The sequence below is a fragment of the Eutrigla gurnardus genome (assembly GCF_963514095.1).
Source record: "Eutrigla gurnardus genome assembly, chromosome: 11".
NCBI lineage: Eukaryota > Metazoa > Chordata > Actinopteri > Perciformes > Triglidae > Eutrigla > Eutrigla gurnardus.
The window spans coordinates 4,263,176-4,278,463 of record NC_139925.1 but is presented as its reverse complement, the minus strand read 5'-3'; the positions used below and the strand labels follow the sequence as shown (position 1 = coordinate 4,278,463).

The 15,288-nt window shown below is 43.1% G+C and overlaps 1 protein-coding gene across 2 annotated transcripts; it reads left to right on the top strand.

Moving 5' to 3' along the window:
• Window positions 1–961: 961 nt before the first annotated feature.
• LOC311020587 (poly(rC)-binding protein 3) lies at window positions 962–12,166 on the top strand. 2 transcript variants are annotated; one of them, XM_084020704.1, is made up of 13 exons: window positions 962–1,243; window positions 4,152–4,253; window positions 4,416–4,439; window positions 4,542–4,574; window positions 4,687–4,803; window positions 5,849–5,980; window positions 6,452–6,580; window positions 7,115–7,204; window positions 7,706–7,747; window positions 8,102–8,177; window positions 9,114–9,166; window positions 10,475–10,644; window positions 11,851–12,166. In XM_084020704.1, the coding sequence occupies exons 2-13, from the start codon at window positions 4,176–4,178 to the stop codon at window positions 11,885–11,887; spliced, it is 981 nt and encodes a 326-aa protein (XP_083876830.1). In that variant the 5' UTR covers window positions 962–1,243; window positions 4,152–4,175; the 3' UTR covers window positions 11,888–12,166. The 2 variants fall into 2 exon arrangements, with proteins under 2 accessions (XP_083876830.1, XP_083876829.1); XM_084020703.1 differs by having other exon boundaries at window positions 964–1,243; window positions 10,921–12,166.
• The last annotated feature ends 3,122 nt before the right edge of the window (window positions 12,167–15,288 follow it).

Genomic DNA, 15,288 nt, shown 5'->3' with positions numbered 1-15,288 from the left:
GATGGCTTCCATATCTTCCTGTCTACGTTTCTGATTCTATTTGCAGCCCGGAAAAAAAAAACAGTTCTGTTGTACTTTTCTGAACTTTTATTGACCTTTTCCTTAACTCCTTATCCTAACCAAACATAGCCCTGAAAAAAACTCCTTTAAAATAGGTTTGCTTTAAAAGGATCGTCTTCCTCTCTGTGTTCTTGTACGAACATTCATAGCCTTTTTATTAGAAATGAAACGTAGAAGTCTCATTGATATCCTACTTACGAGAAGTGAATGCATTGTGGACGTGTCTGACAGACCGCCATGAGGCTCACAGCAGCCATCATTGTCCCCGTGCAACGCAGTGAGTAGTAATTAAATATGCCACTTATGCTTCACTGATTCATTTCCTTCACAATTTTAAAGCTCAGCTGAATACATTTTTTTTTGTCTGTGCAGAAGGGCTGTATTGTATCCAGTATGGCCTCATTACAAGGGCAGAAGGGCTTGGTGTGGGGGAGGGCAGAGGCGGTGAGGGAGGGGGGGAGTGGGGGAGAGGGGGGGAGAAGCACCCCATGAAGACATTGTGCTTAACATCACTAAATACCTCAAACAGCACATTGTCCTCCCCGGCCCTCAATTAGTGGGGTCCTTGTACAAAACCACTGATTTCATACGGGGAGATTTATTTTTAGAGAAAACCCAGCAGCCGCGCAGGCAGGAAGCGCCCTGAAAATCTAATGAAGAACACAGCAGTCATGCGGGGTTGTTAGTCTCAGAGCAACATCAGTTAACAAAGCCTCTCTTCTCTATGTGTTTCTTCTGATGACAGAAAAAAAAAAGGGTTAGATCTCTCCCTCTCTTTTTCCCTGTTGTCGTGGCTGTAACTGTTGCCGGCCCCTATCTGCCCCTGGACGGCGTCCAGCCACAGAGCCTCGTTGCCCTGCCCTCCAGGCCTCTTCGGGAGGCTTGTGGATCCCCGCGTGCGGAGGAACGCCTCTTTGGTGGCTGTGACAGGGAGAATTAGGCAAGAGATGCGGGTTCACTTGCCCTGCGTAGGGGCTTATCTTGGGCTAAGCTGCAGGGACTAATAGCAAAGCCAGCCTCCGCTCCAGCCGGTCTGAGGGCAACAGGGAACCATCTGTCCACTCTGTGGATAACTGACAACAAAGGGGGGCAAACACTGAACACGGACGACAAAACTGACAAAAAAAGGCCGCTCATTTAGGAGATACCAGAAACACAGAAGAGGAATATTTTTGTATATAAGGTCAGTACGTATATCATTCTTATTGCGATGCAGGCCTCTCGCTGAGCAGGGGGACCCGACAGCGAGAGGTCAAACTCCCCACGGCTGCACAATGTCGCAGACTGCAGTAATGTTGAAGTTTTTACTTTTTAAAAATTTGGCCGTCCATTTTAACTCTTGAGCTAGAGAGTGCTTGGTGTCTTGGTTTTAATGCACCACTCCTGACTCCCATTAGTTAATTTGTGCTGGGTGTATTTTTCCACTCCTGTTGTAAAAATGCATTTTTGTTTCGCCCTTAACTTCTGAAATAGTTTGAATTATCACATTAAACCACACGTGAATTTCCAGCCATGCTGCTTGGCCTCTATGTAAATATGTCTGATATGTGATGGTTATAAATAGGATGTGATTGGACATTGGCTAAAACGTATAGAACGTTGAATTATCGTTTATTTAGGGCCTCTTGCACCCTTAACTGGAGTGCTATTGCATGTAATAAGCTTGTGAAATACAATACAATTTCCATTTAAATGTTAAAATTAGCTTTGTTTTAGGCACAAAATTTGGGAAAACACAAACCCCCCTGAAGTAATCCACTTAGACATTGTTCCCCCCAAGGATTAATGCCCTGTTTTTTACATTGTTGTTGTTGTCTGAAGCACATTTGTGCCTGTCAGTGCTCTGGGAGCTGGGTTCCTGTAGATTATCTGTTTTTTTTATCATGTATCCTCCGAAGGGTGCTGTTGTGCACCAGTGTTTTGTTCGGAAAGTCTTGAGTGGGCGCTGACGTGCTAGAGGTGACAGAAGTGGGTCAAAAGGGTCTTAGCGTTAACTAAACAAATCCCGGCCTATAGGATTAGACGGAGATGTTGCTGTTTATTTGATGTATTCACTGTAACTTTATAATGACGCACAGAGACGAGGAGAATGGCTGCGAGTCTTCTTTAGCAGCAAGACACCACTTTATTCACCGTGCCGTCTGGTATTATCATGCCTGGACAATAATATCTGGTTGGTAACTTAGAGAAAGATGAGCAGATAAATGCCACTCGTCTATATGCCGTTTAAATAGGAGGCTACAGCCAGCAGCCGATTAGCTTAGCTTAGCTTAGCGTAAAGCATGGAAGCAGTGGGAAACAGCTAGCCTGGCTCTGTCCAAGGGTAACAAAAAACTCACCAATGAACAGGATTCAATATGATTGGAAGGAAGAAAATAAGACACTTCACTGTTTCATGCTGGTTATGTGCCAGACTTTATCTCGACTGGAAGCCACCAAATACAACATGATAATAAAAACGTGTCCCAATGTAAACACCCTTTCTATGGTTGGTGCGATATAATGTCTTAAATAGTGCGTGTTAGAGGAGCTAGCCAGGCTAGCTGATTCCAATCTGTATGCTAATCAAAGCTAACTGGCTCCTGGTTATATATACTTTACAGACATGAGTGATATAATGCTTAAAAATGCTAATCATTACACACACTGTTAAAACCTTGGAGTTGGATTGATTTCAACTTGTGGATTAGCTCACCAACAGCGTGTTGCCGTGTTCCCGCCCTTTTATAGCCACGGTTTAAGAAAAGTGGCCTAAATCCACCATTTGTATTAAGTCAGCAGGTTTCAGGTTTCACACGCAACCATTTATTCAGTTCATTACATTTAGATTATTTTGTTTACATGAATTTTCTATTAATTCGTTTTATTGGATTCTATCATATTATTATTATTCACAAACACAACAGATAAAGATCAAACTAAACGAAGCTAAGACAAACATTGAAATGAATGAATTAATCAGAATAGAATGGGAAAAGATCGTTATTTGGATACAATAATGAGGTGGGCATCAGTGCATGACAGAAAATGACCCGCCGTGTCGTGCCGAGTTCAGGTCCCATTGTTCTTTCACCGCATTGATCTTGCGGTTCAGTCTTTGCAGCATCTTTTCACATGCGACTGTTTCCATCGTTTGTTTCTTCCACCATCTCAGAATCATCGGAGCACAAGTTGTAATCGCCGGTTGTTTTAGGATTTGCTAGACTCATCCCCGAGAAGACACAATCTCTGCGATAAAAGACACACCACATTCTAACCGTCAGTCAATTATCTGCAAGGCCGATAAAGGTTTAAAGCGTTTCTCAGAACCAACGCCGATCCAATCAAAAAGGTGACCTTGATCCTCGCTAGACTTGGAGTCTGCCGCGGTGCAATAAAAAGCACGGCGCAGTGAGACATTCCTTATTTGTTCTGCAGACACGACGAATCGGCTTCGCGGTCGCAACAGAGCCGACATTGTGCGATGTGATATTAAGGGACGGTCACACATTGGTTTGATCCTCGGGGCCTCCACGGCTACAAGTGGCTTCCTTTGTGCCTTATCACATCCGAGGGGGGGGGAAACACACAACTTGCATTTAGAACCGGAGCTAAAAGACACGGTCCCATGTGAAGATAGCACCTACGGATAAGCTTATCGTCACCCGGCTCACATGTTCAGAAGACAAAACAAACCAGGACTCTTCAGAGAGCATCAGTCCCCTTGATGAATTCTCTAAAATAAAAAGAAAAGTCTGTTTCAAATTTGGGCCATTTTCCGGTTGCTCTGCATTTCCACCATAGTTAAGGAAATGATCCATTACATTCTCAAATAGAAAATCTATTTTATCTCTGCGGACTGATCTCTGGAGCTCTTTCCCAGCAAAGATCCTGTTGAGCACAGAGAATTATACATTTCATATTTCCTGCAGCTGTAGCAGTTAGACTGTAATAAGGAGAGCAGGGATGCTAACAGACAAAGAAGGCTGGAAATTCAGAATTCATAGATAATTCAATACCCTCTGCACAGCTTGACCTTGTCGTGAAATCGAGATCTTAGTTTAGCAGACACTCAGCCCTTCTTATGCACAACAATGTCTTTGTTTTCGCAGGCGGTTTACATTAAAACTCAGAGGATGTCTGACAAGGAAGAAATGGCTTCAGATGGGATTCTGAACGTCACGCTGACACTGAGGCTGCTGATGCACGGCAAGGTAACCGAATAATGGAGTTTATTTCTGCAGGAATATCCTAACGGTCTGGTAATGACACGTCGTTGTCATCGAAAATGAATACATCCTGTCCTAAATATGAGAAGCTATTAAGAAACCATCTCGCCACTTGCTTGTTAAGCATCGTTATCTTTTCATTCACAGGAAGTTGGCAGCATAATCGGAAAGGTAGGGTTTTTTTTTATTATTATTACAATCCATAAGCATCATGCGGCCTCTTTATAAAACTAATCAGGTCCACGTGTTTTTCATTCCCTTGCGTGGTACAAGAAAGGAGAAACAGTGAAGAAAATGAGGGAGGAGGTGAGCGTTCTTGACACCCGTAATGTGAAAACACCACATATCATTTAATGCGTTCTGGCAGGTCAATTACTACAAATCTGAGGTGGGAATAACTGTGGATTTGCGTTTCCAGAGCGGCGCTCGTATCAACATATCAGAGGGCTCGTCCCCCGAGAGGATCGTCACCATCACCGGGCCGACGGAGGGCATCTTCAGGGCGTTCTCCATGATTGCACAGAAGTTCGAGGAGGTACGGCAAAAGTGGCACAAACACACGTTACCGTTAATTCAAATGGGTTTAAAAAGGTGTGAGAATTTAAAGGGACAGCTCACCTCAACTTATCTGTAGTGATGTTTTGGTGTGAGTCTGAGCACCACGATCCAAGTTACATATAATAAGGAAGACGCTTAAGAGAATGTTGAAGTATAAAGTATGGGGTTAATGTGAGACCGTCTACTTGACCCACACGCTAAGAAAAATATGTAAAAAATATGGGCCAATGAACCGTTTTAATGTGAAGGAATTTTCTGTATTGACTTTTCAGAGATTATTTTACCCTTATTTTTAATAACACATTGAATTGTGAGGAGCAAAAGTTGCCAGAGGCAGCAGCCATCACCCACGAAAACATTCATTTTAATTTCAGATTTGGAGAAACCTTTTCACGCTTTTGTGTCTCAAAAAAATCTATAATAATACTTAAAATGTTAAAATGTTAGCAATAGCTCAGTAGAAAGAGTTTTTGTTAACCTGCGTCAGCCGTTAGTTTGAGTTTGATAGTGGAATTTATTTTTTTGTGGAATTTATTTTTTGACAAATGAATGGAACAGAGGACATCCTGTGAAAGGAAGGAAACGTCCATAAACTTAACGGCAAAGATACTGGTCATTTAAAGTCGTAGTACGGCGGCAACTTTCTGGATCGCCTGTAAGAGCAGACAAAGTGAAGAAAAAAGTGCATTACAGCAGCCAATGGGAGCGGAGACAACAGCATGCATTAGCATCTTAAGTTCAGCTGATGGTACTACAGATCTGAGGGGAAAAAGCAACACCTAAATTATATCGCATATATATTTATATAGTCCTGGAGACAAGGCAGACATCTCTATCTAGCACAGATGAGAGGAAAAATATGTGTTTTTGGTTTCTGGGGTGAACTGTGACCTTTAAGAAAGATTTCTGAAGTCTGAAGGACAGTAAATGCACCTTCTCCTCAGACTTGTCAAATAAGACGTTCTCGCTGTCAATACTGGGTAAAAATGAAACACCAACAGGATTCTGAATCCTCCCCTCAGGATATCACAGCGGCGATGACAAACAGCAACGTGACGAGCAAGCCACCTGTGACGCTCCGCCTGGTTTTCCCGGGGAGCCAGTGTGGCTCTCTGATTGGCAAAGGAGGCTCCAAGATCAAGGAGATCAGAGAGGTAGGAAGAGACTTTTTCTTCAGGAAGTTTGTTTTTCTGCACACAACAGAAAACCTCCTCCCCGCTGCCTCGACACCTCAAGTATCAAACACTCCAGTCAGACTTGTTTCTTCAATCTCACTTGTTTTTGTCTGCCTTAAAAAAATAAAAATGTGGACTTCTTTTGGGACATTTTTCCCCATCCCGGCTGCTGCTCATGAATGTCCCGCTGATTATGCCCGTAAAGAGTGGCGGAGGGTGAATACTCATTCAGAATGGACAATATTTGTGTACGCCTCTTCAAATATTGGAGCACACATTGCTATTTGGCTTGCAGCTGCTCTCTCTGCATGTCAAAATGTGTTCGGGGTAATTTTGCATTGTGGGGGAGGGTTGGTGCTTGAAAATAAGCATTTCAATTCGGGGGGTTGATGATGTGCATTTTCCCCCCCTCAGCAATAAATAGCCCTTTGTTTCTTCTTGTTTGTCAAGACCACGGGCGCTCAGGTTCAGGTGGCGGGAGACATGCTGCCGGACTCCACGGAGAGGGCGGTCACCATCTCCGGCACTCCACAGGCCATCACTCAGTGTGTGAGGCACATCTGCTCCGTCATGCTGGAGGTAAAGCGCTGTCAGACAGCAGATGATCTTCACGTTGAACGGCTCTATTTCGGCAGTGAGAGTGTCACATTTGTTTAGGGGGGAGATGGCGGGGAAAAAAAAGGTCTTTAGGAGCACATTGTTTGTCATCCTCGTGAGATGTGCAACAATAATGGCTCCTTTTTATATGTCGGGTCTCTTTAACACGGATATGTGGAGCTTTTAAGGGTTGATTACTTGAGTTCCCACATTCCCGCTGTACCTGCAGAACAATTACCCCCCTTGGATTCATAAGAGAAGAACCAGTTTAGATTTTTACTTCAGAATCCACTTGACTGCTTTTTGTAAAGTCATAAATTTCAAAAATCCCCCTATTCTCAGGTCTATTCTCGGTGGTATCGTACTTTGCTTCGGCTGAAGGTCTCGTGTGACTTTCATCGACCGATGAAAAGGAGCATAAAAAGATTCAGCGGACTAAAAAAGAAAAAAAAGGGGGGATGTAAAATGCATCATTGCCAGTGAGAGTTGTATAAATTCTGATTTCATGTCTTTTAGTCTCCGCCGAAAGGAGCGACGATCCCCTACCGCCCCAAGGCCATGCCCGCCGGAGCTCACGCCGTATTAGCGCCGCAGCACCCCGCACAAGTAAGTAGCGACGTGGGAGTCGTTTTAGCAGCTACAGCTAAAAGCATAACAATCCAATAGGCTCCTTATTTGATCATTAAACACATCTTACCACTAGAGGGACACATCTGTGTAATTATACAGCAATAAGCTCTTCATATTGCAACGCTGTGAGCAGTCAGATGAGGTAACGATCACATCAGGAAGTTATTCGGGAGACAGTCGTTCACATCACCGTGAGCTGGCCGGTTGCTGTCCTGGTTTTTTTTTTTTGGCGCAGGCTGCTCTGACCTATCAGACATCTGTTTTAGTTATTGGATTTCTGGCCCAACAGCAGATGACATTTAGATGAAATTCCATCAAATCCATACACATTAGGGCTATGGAAAAGAGGGAAGGGAATGGATTTTCAGAAATGCACTCAATGCCCCCCCAAGTTTGATCTATATTGTGCTCGTCTGCACCTTTCACAGTCACGTAACCAATCAACCCCCCTCTATCTCCTCTCTTGTTGCTTTCCAGGCCTTTGCCATTCCAGGGCAGTATGCGTTTGCACATCAAGATGTAAGTACGCCCGTTTTAACCCCTAATGACCTTCTCCCTGCCCACTCCTTCCTCTCCCCCCCACCCTCCTCCTCTCTGTGTACCCTCCTAAGCAAAAGATGAAAAACTTCAGTAATCCTGATCTGTTGACGTTGACTAACACTAACACGTTGTAGCAGCATGCATTGATTGAAATGACAGTGAAGATGTTATGATCAAGAGATGTGACTGTATTTCCAGCCCCTCTGAAGGGGAAACGAGCCGCTTCACTGTGATGTTTTGTGAACTTCAGATCGGCTCTGTATTGTAGCTGTCAGCTCCTCTGAAATAATCCAGTTTGATTGGTTAGCTTCTAACTTCCTTCCTACCCTGCAGTTGACCAAGCTTCACCAGTTGGCTATGCAGCATATCCCCCTCCCCTCCCTTGGGCAGAGCAACCCTACCTTCCCTGGTACGTACCCACGGCTCCCCGGGGAAGTCCATCTATCCCTCAGTCTTCACTCCTCTTCAGAAAATCACACCATCAACACCCCCCCTGTCACTTCAGAGAGGATGTCAAGGATGTCTCCGATCCTCCCAGAGTTTACACGCTCTGCTCACAGGTTTTTTTTTGTTGTTGTAGAAGTTTGGCGTTACAGAGACGTGCGTATAACAAAAATAACCTGTCTGGTTTCGCATTGGCATTTGCATCTATTTGTACCAGAAAATAAGATGTAGATAAAAAGCAAAGCAAAGAGTAGGATGGTGAAGTTATGAGGTTATAAACAATCTCAAAAGTTCGGCAATGAAAGTCCAAATGAGTACATTTGACGGATTGAAGCAGACAGAATGAAAACAAAGTTTAACTGAGTCCTCTGAGGGAAATGTAAAAAATGTCAGAAATATTTACATTTTAAGTAAATATTGAACCATTTTTTCAAGATTCCTCATATCCTCCCCCCAAAATAATTAAGCTCCATTTGCCCAATTTCCCCTCTCCAACAAACACATCCTAATCTCTCTACCCCCCCGTCCTCCACCTCTGCAACATTTCTCCTCCAAATCTAACATTGTCTTCTTGGCCATCCCTGACCTCAGCCAACCCACGTACTCATATACTCAGCCAAAACTAACTGAGGACAGAACATTACACCACTGTCATTATATATACCGGTATATATTGTTTTAGCCATGTCAAATATGTGCATAATATGTGCTGAATATGTATATGTATAAGTAATAATTCTAATAATAATAAGTCTGTCTGTAATAAGATTTTCTAGCCATATGCCATTCTCATGTTCTTAATTTAGCAGTGTACCAGTGCCTAAGTAGGTTAACTTGTCATGCAATGAAAGTGGAAGCCATTAGTGCCATACTGTTGTTCCTTCCTTGTCCTACTTTGCAGGAATGGATGCATCTGTCCCCACAAGTTCACAAGAGCTGGCGATACCTAATGATGTGAGTACCACGTTGTTTGTTCCTCCAGCATTAAAATACTTCTCACGCTGCTTACTTACATGAACGCCTTCTGGGAGGACAGCTGTGATGGCAGAGTTGTAGTCAAGACCACCTAAACCGAGACTGAGTCATGACCGAGACCTGTATCGAGGCGAGACAAATACTTTGAAGGGGCTGAGACCAAGTCAACACTGAGACACTCTGGTTGTATAGAAGTCTATGAGAAAATGGTCCTACTTCTCTCTGCTGGCCACCAGGGGGCGACTCCTCTCTGGTTGTATAGAAGTCTATGAGAAAATGGTCCTACTTCTCTCTGCTGGCCACCAGGGGGCGACTCCTCTCTGGTTGTATAGAAGTCTATGAGAAAATGGTCCTACTTCTCCTTGCTGGCCACCAGGGGGCGACTCCTCTCTGGTTGTATAGAAGTCTATGAGAAAATGGTCCTACTTCTCCTTGCTGGCCACCAGGGGGCGACTCCTCTCTGGTTGTGTAGAAGTCTATGAGAAAATGGTCCTACTTCTCTCTTGATGTATTATCTCAGTAAACATTGTAAACATGAGTTTATGGTCTCAATCTCTAGTTTCAAGTCTTCTTCAATCCAGCATGATGTTCATTTAGTACATTATGGTCCATTTAGAGTCCACCAGACCAGAAAGCAGGGGATGCTTTAGGGGGCGGGGCTTACCTGCTGATTGACAGGTCCATTTAGAGTCCACCAGACCAGAAAGCAGGGGATGCTTTAGCTGATTTTAACACTTAGCTGTAAAGTTGGCCTTGAATTACCAGATTCCAGATCCAGTAAGGTTGGCGCTCTGCGGATTGTGTTCGTCAGATCCACCCGTCGCTCCTCAACAGTCCAAATATGGTCTCTTCCACTTCCATACTTCCGTTCTGCATTCTGTGTTCAGGTTTCTGTTTGTAATTATCGATCAATCAATCGCGTCGAGGAGGCTTTGGTTCAACTTGGTATCGTCTACTGATTAAATTAAATTAATAAACTCACTACTTGGGAAACGATCTCAAATCCGGTTTCAACAATCTTTGGTTTCTGATCGGTGTATACAATGAGGAGCAAGCGGGAAAAAGAAGTCTTGGCCTAGATATGTGCAACACTAGACCTCCAGAAACACAGTCCTTTGCCCCTAGAGGCTGATCTGAGGTCAGACCTTGGGTTATCCAAGGTGTGTTAATAATAGCAGTACAATGCATCTCTGTTTTCTTTTCTCTGGTTGTTTCTACATGATGTTGTGAAATCAAATTCCCAAAAATCCATTTACATGTTTGCACTCTCTCTCCCCCCTTTTCTAGTTTATTGGCTGCATAATTGGAAGACAAGGCAGCAAGATCAATGAGATCCGCCAGGTCTCTGGAGCTCACATCAAAATTGCCAGTGCCACTGATGGCTCAGCCATGCGCCAAGTCACGATCACGGGTTCACCGGCCAGCATCAGCGTCGCCCAGTACCTCATCAACGCCAGGTAAGACATAAAGGTGGGGGGGCGGGCCACGTCCAGCAGGGCATCACATCGCCGCCCAATCATCAGACAGCTCCGTCTCACTGCTCCGTTCTCGATTGTCTCTTTGCTTTTTTAACACATTCCTTCTTTGACACTTATGTTTTCTCCTCTCTCTCACCTCCCATCTCCTTTGTCTCACCCCTTCTCCCCCCCCCCTTTTTCCATTTCTCCTCTTAACCCCCTTCACCATCTCATCTCCCCCTCCCCCTCCCTCCCTCTAAACATCACGACCTGCAGCTTAGAGATGGCTAAATACACCATGCAGGCCGCATCCTCTGCGAGCCCAGTTGACCTCAACATGAGCTTCTCCCAGTCCGCCCCCACTGCCTCCACCGCTGCTACCTCTATGGCCGTCCTGGCGGCCAACACCCAAGCCCCCACCATTAACGTCCACTCTCCCTCTGGCTTGCAAACCATCCAAAACCCACATTACGCCGTCCCCGTTTCCAGCCTGCTTGGCATGAAAACGCTCCTGGCCGTCCACCCGGCAGCCGCTTCCAGCCTAGCTCAGGGTTTGTGCCCTTACACGGCAAAGATGCACGGCATGAAAAAATCAGATCGCCAGAAATTTGCTCCTTATTGACGTCTGGCTTCGTAAAGTCGAAATCAGTGTAGCTCCCTGGTGAGACGTTGAAAAAAAACAACAGGATGAAGAATTATTTAAATTGAGCATATAGGCTATAAAATGAGCTTACACTAGTGTGTGTACGTTTTGCCAATGTAGCACTTGTTCTTCCATAAATTGGGAGGATAATAGAAACGGGCTGAAAGGACGGTAGTATCAAAACATGTCCTCATTAATTAAAACAGGCAGCAGAGGTGCATATTAACTCAGTATTATCATGCAGACATGCATATCAATTAATGTGGGTAACTCAGGCTTGTATTAGTAGCTTAGAAAAAGGTGGATTTTCTTTTCTTTTTCTTTTTTTACAAATGGATTCATGTTACAGAGCTTTATATGAAGACTCCAGGAGAGGTATTTTCCATGATGCAAATATCAACTTTCTATTAGTTGACAATCTTTTTGGTTTTGTTTCATAATGCAAACTAGCATCATAAGATGTGGTGCTTTGTTGGCAGCAGACCATGTTTGTCTTGTACATTAGAAGTGTGTTAAGACGTCTCTTTTAAGGATTGTGAACTTCCACCTTTCCTTCACTGTAGGCTCTCATCAGTGCTAACAGGCTTGGGTGTTCTGTAGTAGCGTTGCGCTGTTGCAGTTCTGATGGGATTATCCTAAAGCCACATTGGATTCTAGTGGATATGTCTCTACACGGTAATCCTGTAGAGCGGGACTGGCATAGCCATAACTCATTTATTGTTTCTGTACTCCACCTTGTTTATTCCTCTTTTACCCCCCCGACCTAAACCACTGGAACGCTTCAACTTCCAGTGTGTGAAGTGGACGCTGAGCAATTACTGTAATAAATGTTTTATTCATGTGTTTCTGGTGTGGGGTCTCCCCCCCCCCCCCCCCAACCACAACAAAACAATACAGACTTGTAATATTTTGTTTGATGGAATGACTTTGAAATAAATGGGACTTTTTATGAATACAGAGTGACTTGTTTTTTGTTTCTAATTTTGTTATGTGTGTGGAGGGGAAAATCTTTTTCCATTCCCGTTAATTACTCTGACTCCTAAATACAAAATCGTCTTACTCTGATGATGAATGCATTGTTTACTCACACTTGGCTTTGAGGTTTAATTGCATATAAATCAGGCTTTTTGCACAAACACAATATTTAGGTGGTTAGACTTTGTATACATTGCGGCGTGTGTGAGGTATTTGAGAATCTGCGGGGGATGTGATGTGACATTTGTCAAATTTTTTCCCCATTTTATTGATGCAAACCCTTGACATATAAGTGAACTTTCTGCCTGACCTGCACACAGCCGCAGAATGCAGATCTCTTTTTCTCCAGCTTCCATATGAAGAGGAAATATCTGTCTCCAACCCCGGTCAATGTAAAACATCAGCTATGATACTGAAATATAGAAAACAATAAGCTGCGGTAATGGCGGCTATTAGCGGTTGGCAACACACGGACGTTTAGGACATTTGGCAGGTACACAATGACAAAAACGCACTAGCAGCGACTCCGTCGCATTATAGATGCACTTGGTGGATTAGCTGGAGGACATCAAGCTGCTGCCCAAACAAACTTTTCAACCTGCTCTCTCCCGAATAACAGAAACAAACTTGGACTAACCTCACAGTAAATATTCAACACATGTTGTTCTCACGGGGGGAAAAGAACAACTTAATCTTCCAGTTGTCCGTTCAAGCCTAATGGATAGGTCTGCCCCCCCTTTTAGTGTTAACGCCCCCTGGAGGTGGATGCTTCTGCCCTGCCTGATCCATGCGTGCCGCTTCCACAGGACGCCTCTGACTGCCGAAGTGGAGATAATCAATAGTTAATGGGGACAGAAAATGTAATGACAGTGAAGGATGACATTTGAACCTCGGGGAAGGTGTAGCAGCAGAGAACAGTGCTGCATGTATGCTGATGGGCGCCCAGGGGCAGTTGTGAGCTCGCAGCCGGCTCCTAATGCTATATTAATGATTTCCTCTCCCAACCTGACACGAGGCAGAGCGAGGGTTTTTCTTTTAGGGAGCTCGCTGCCATCACGCAGTCCTGAAATAAAACTATTAAGAAGTTAATAAGTCAATAAATATGTGCATAACCATTTTAAAGTTGGAGGTAAATTGGTAATCAGTGCTGTAGGGGTGAGTATTGGCAAGAACCTCACGATACGAATCACGATACTTTGGCCACTATATGTATCACGATATTGCGATATAAATAAAGATGAAAACACAAGTACCTGTATAGATGATATTGATCAGAGGACAAATTTAGTCAAAACTATTTCATTCAAAACGGCCTCTCCATGTTATTAATTCCCATGAAATTCACTGGAATAAATATTGAACATGAAATGAAAAAGGATAAAGTATTGCTTTTTTTAAATCGACCTTTGGTTGAAAAATCGATATTGTATTGGGCGGCAAAGTATTGCGATATATTGCCGTATCGACATTTTTACCCACCCCTACTGTCACTCCCTGATCACGAATATACAATATAAAAATTATATATATTATATTATATATAAATTATATAACACTCCAGTTTTATTTGATATGTCAGTGTTATCATGAAGCATAATACTTATTATATATATATATATATATATATACACTTCACAACAGTAAATGTTACAATGATTGTTACATTAACTTCTACACTGAAAATCTGCACTATGATGGTGAATGGGGTTTCGTAGACATGGTTGTTTTTCATCTATTGCATCCTTGTAATATTCTTTCTACAGACTTGTGTTTCTGTGACAGCGGTGACAGTTTGATATCTGCATGCAGGCCTCCTGAACGAGGTGGTGTTCTCACTACTTCTTCTTGTGAATCAGTTTTTTTTTTTTTAAGCAGTCAACGTTCAACCAGTAGACGAAGTAGAGGCTTGAAAAAAAGCAATGTAAAATACAGCCTGCTCCATTACAAGGCCTGCATACATAATGTTGCTTATATAAGCAAAAAAAAAAAAGTTGCCACGACAGGTCACTGATGTTGGGTTACTCTTACTGGTGCAATGAATGTATAATGTTGTAGCTGACCACGGGTCAGTTTATTTCATACTGGATTTGATTATTTTCTCACATTTCCAAGTGAATCATCCCCGACTTTTCGGCCATAATCAGGTCAAAATATTTGGTAAAATAACTTTGGTTTATGACTAAATACTCACAACGTAAGCAATAAAAGTATTTAAATGTTAGCAAAAAGGTTTCAAGTGGGAATAAAAAATGTCCTTTTAACCCTTTTAGATCCCATCTGGGTCATATTATTCACATATACATACATATACATGAAGTTTTTCTCCATCGAAAACAATATATGAACCAATAATATCATCACATCCATCAATCGATCTGCAAGGAGAAGGTCGAGAGCTCATCTTTTAAAACGTCAGATCAAATCCCTCCCAACGTTACGTCTCGTCTGCCGGTTTCATAGGTCGTCATACAGAAGATAGATTTTCTTAAAAAAGAGAAGCTGAATCATGAGCTTATTTTGGAAAAAAATACAAATACGTAGTCAAATCATAGACAGACATATCCATTTGAATGTGAACGTGAATTGTGATGTTTGTCAATTTAATAGATCATTTTAAAAGTCAAAAGTCTAAATTTGTCGTAGTATTGTTTAGTCTTGTGTAACGCTGATTATCACAAACACAGCCATTAGCTCCGCTTCCTAACTGGCTAGCCATCCTAGCTATACATTCCACCACAAATGTCTTGTTATCTTACCTGATGTGTTTTACCCAGCGAGTCTTTTTCTACCAGACCTGTTGTTGGTGTTGTCTTTTGCCGTCCGTTGGTTTGTGGACTACAGTTCTGAAGCCTCGAGTTCAACATTTTGGCCGTCACCATCTTGGATGTTTTGCAACCAGTGAAGGGAGTGACCATATTTGGACTGTGGAGGAGCGACGGGTGGATCCGATGAACACAAGCAGCAGAGCAGAAACCTTACTGGATCTGGATCCATGTGGATTCTGGTGTGAAGCTTCTAACAAACTT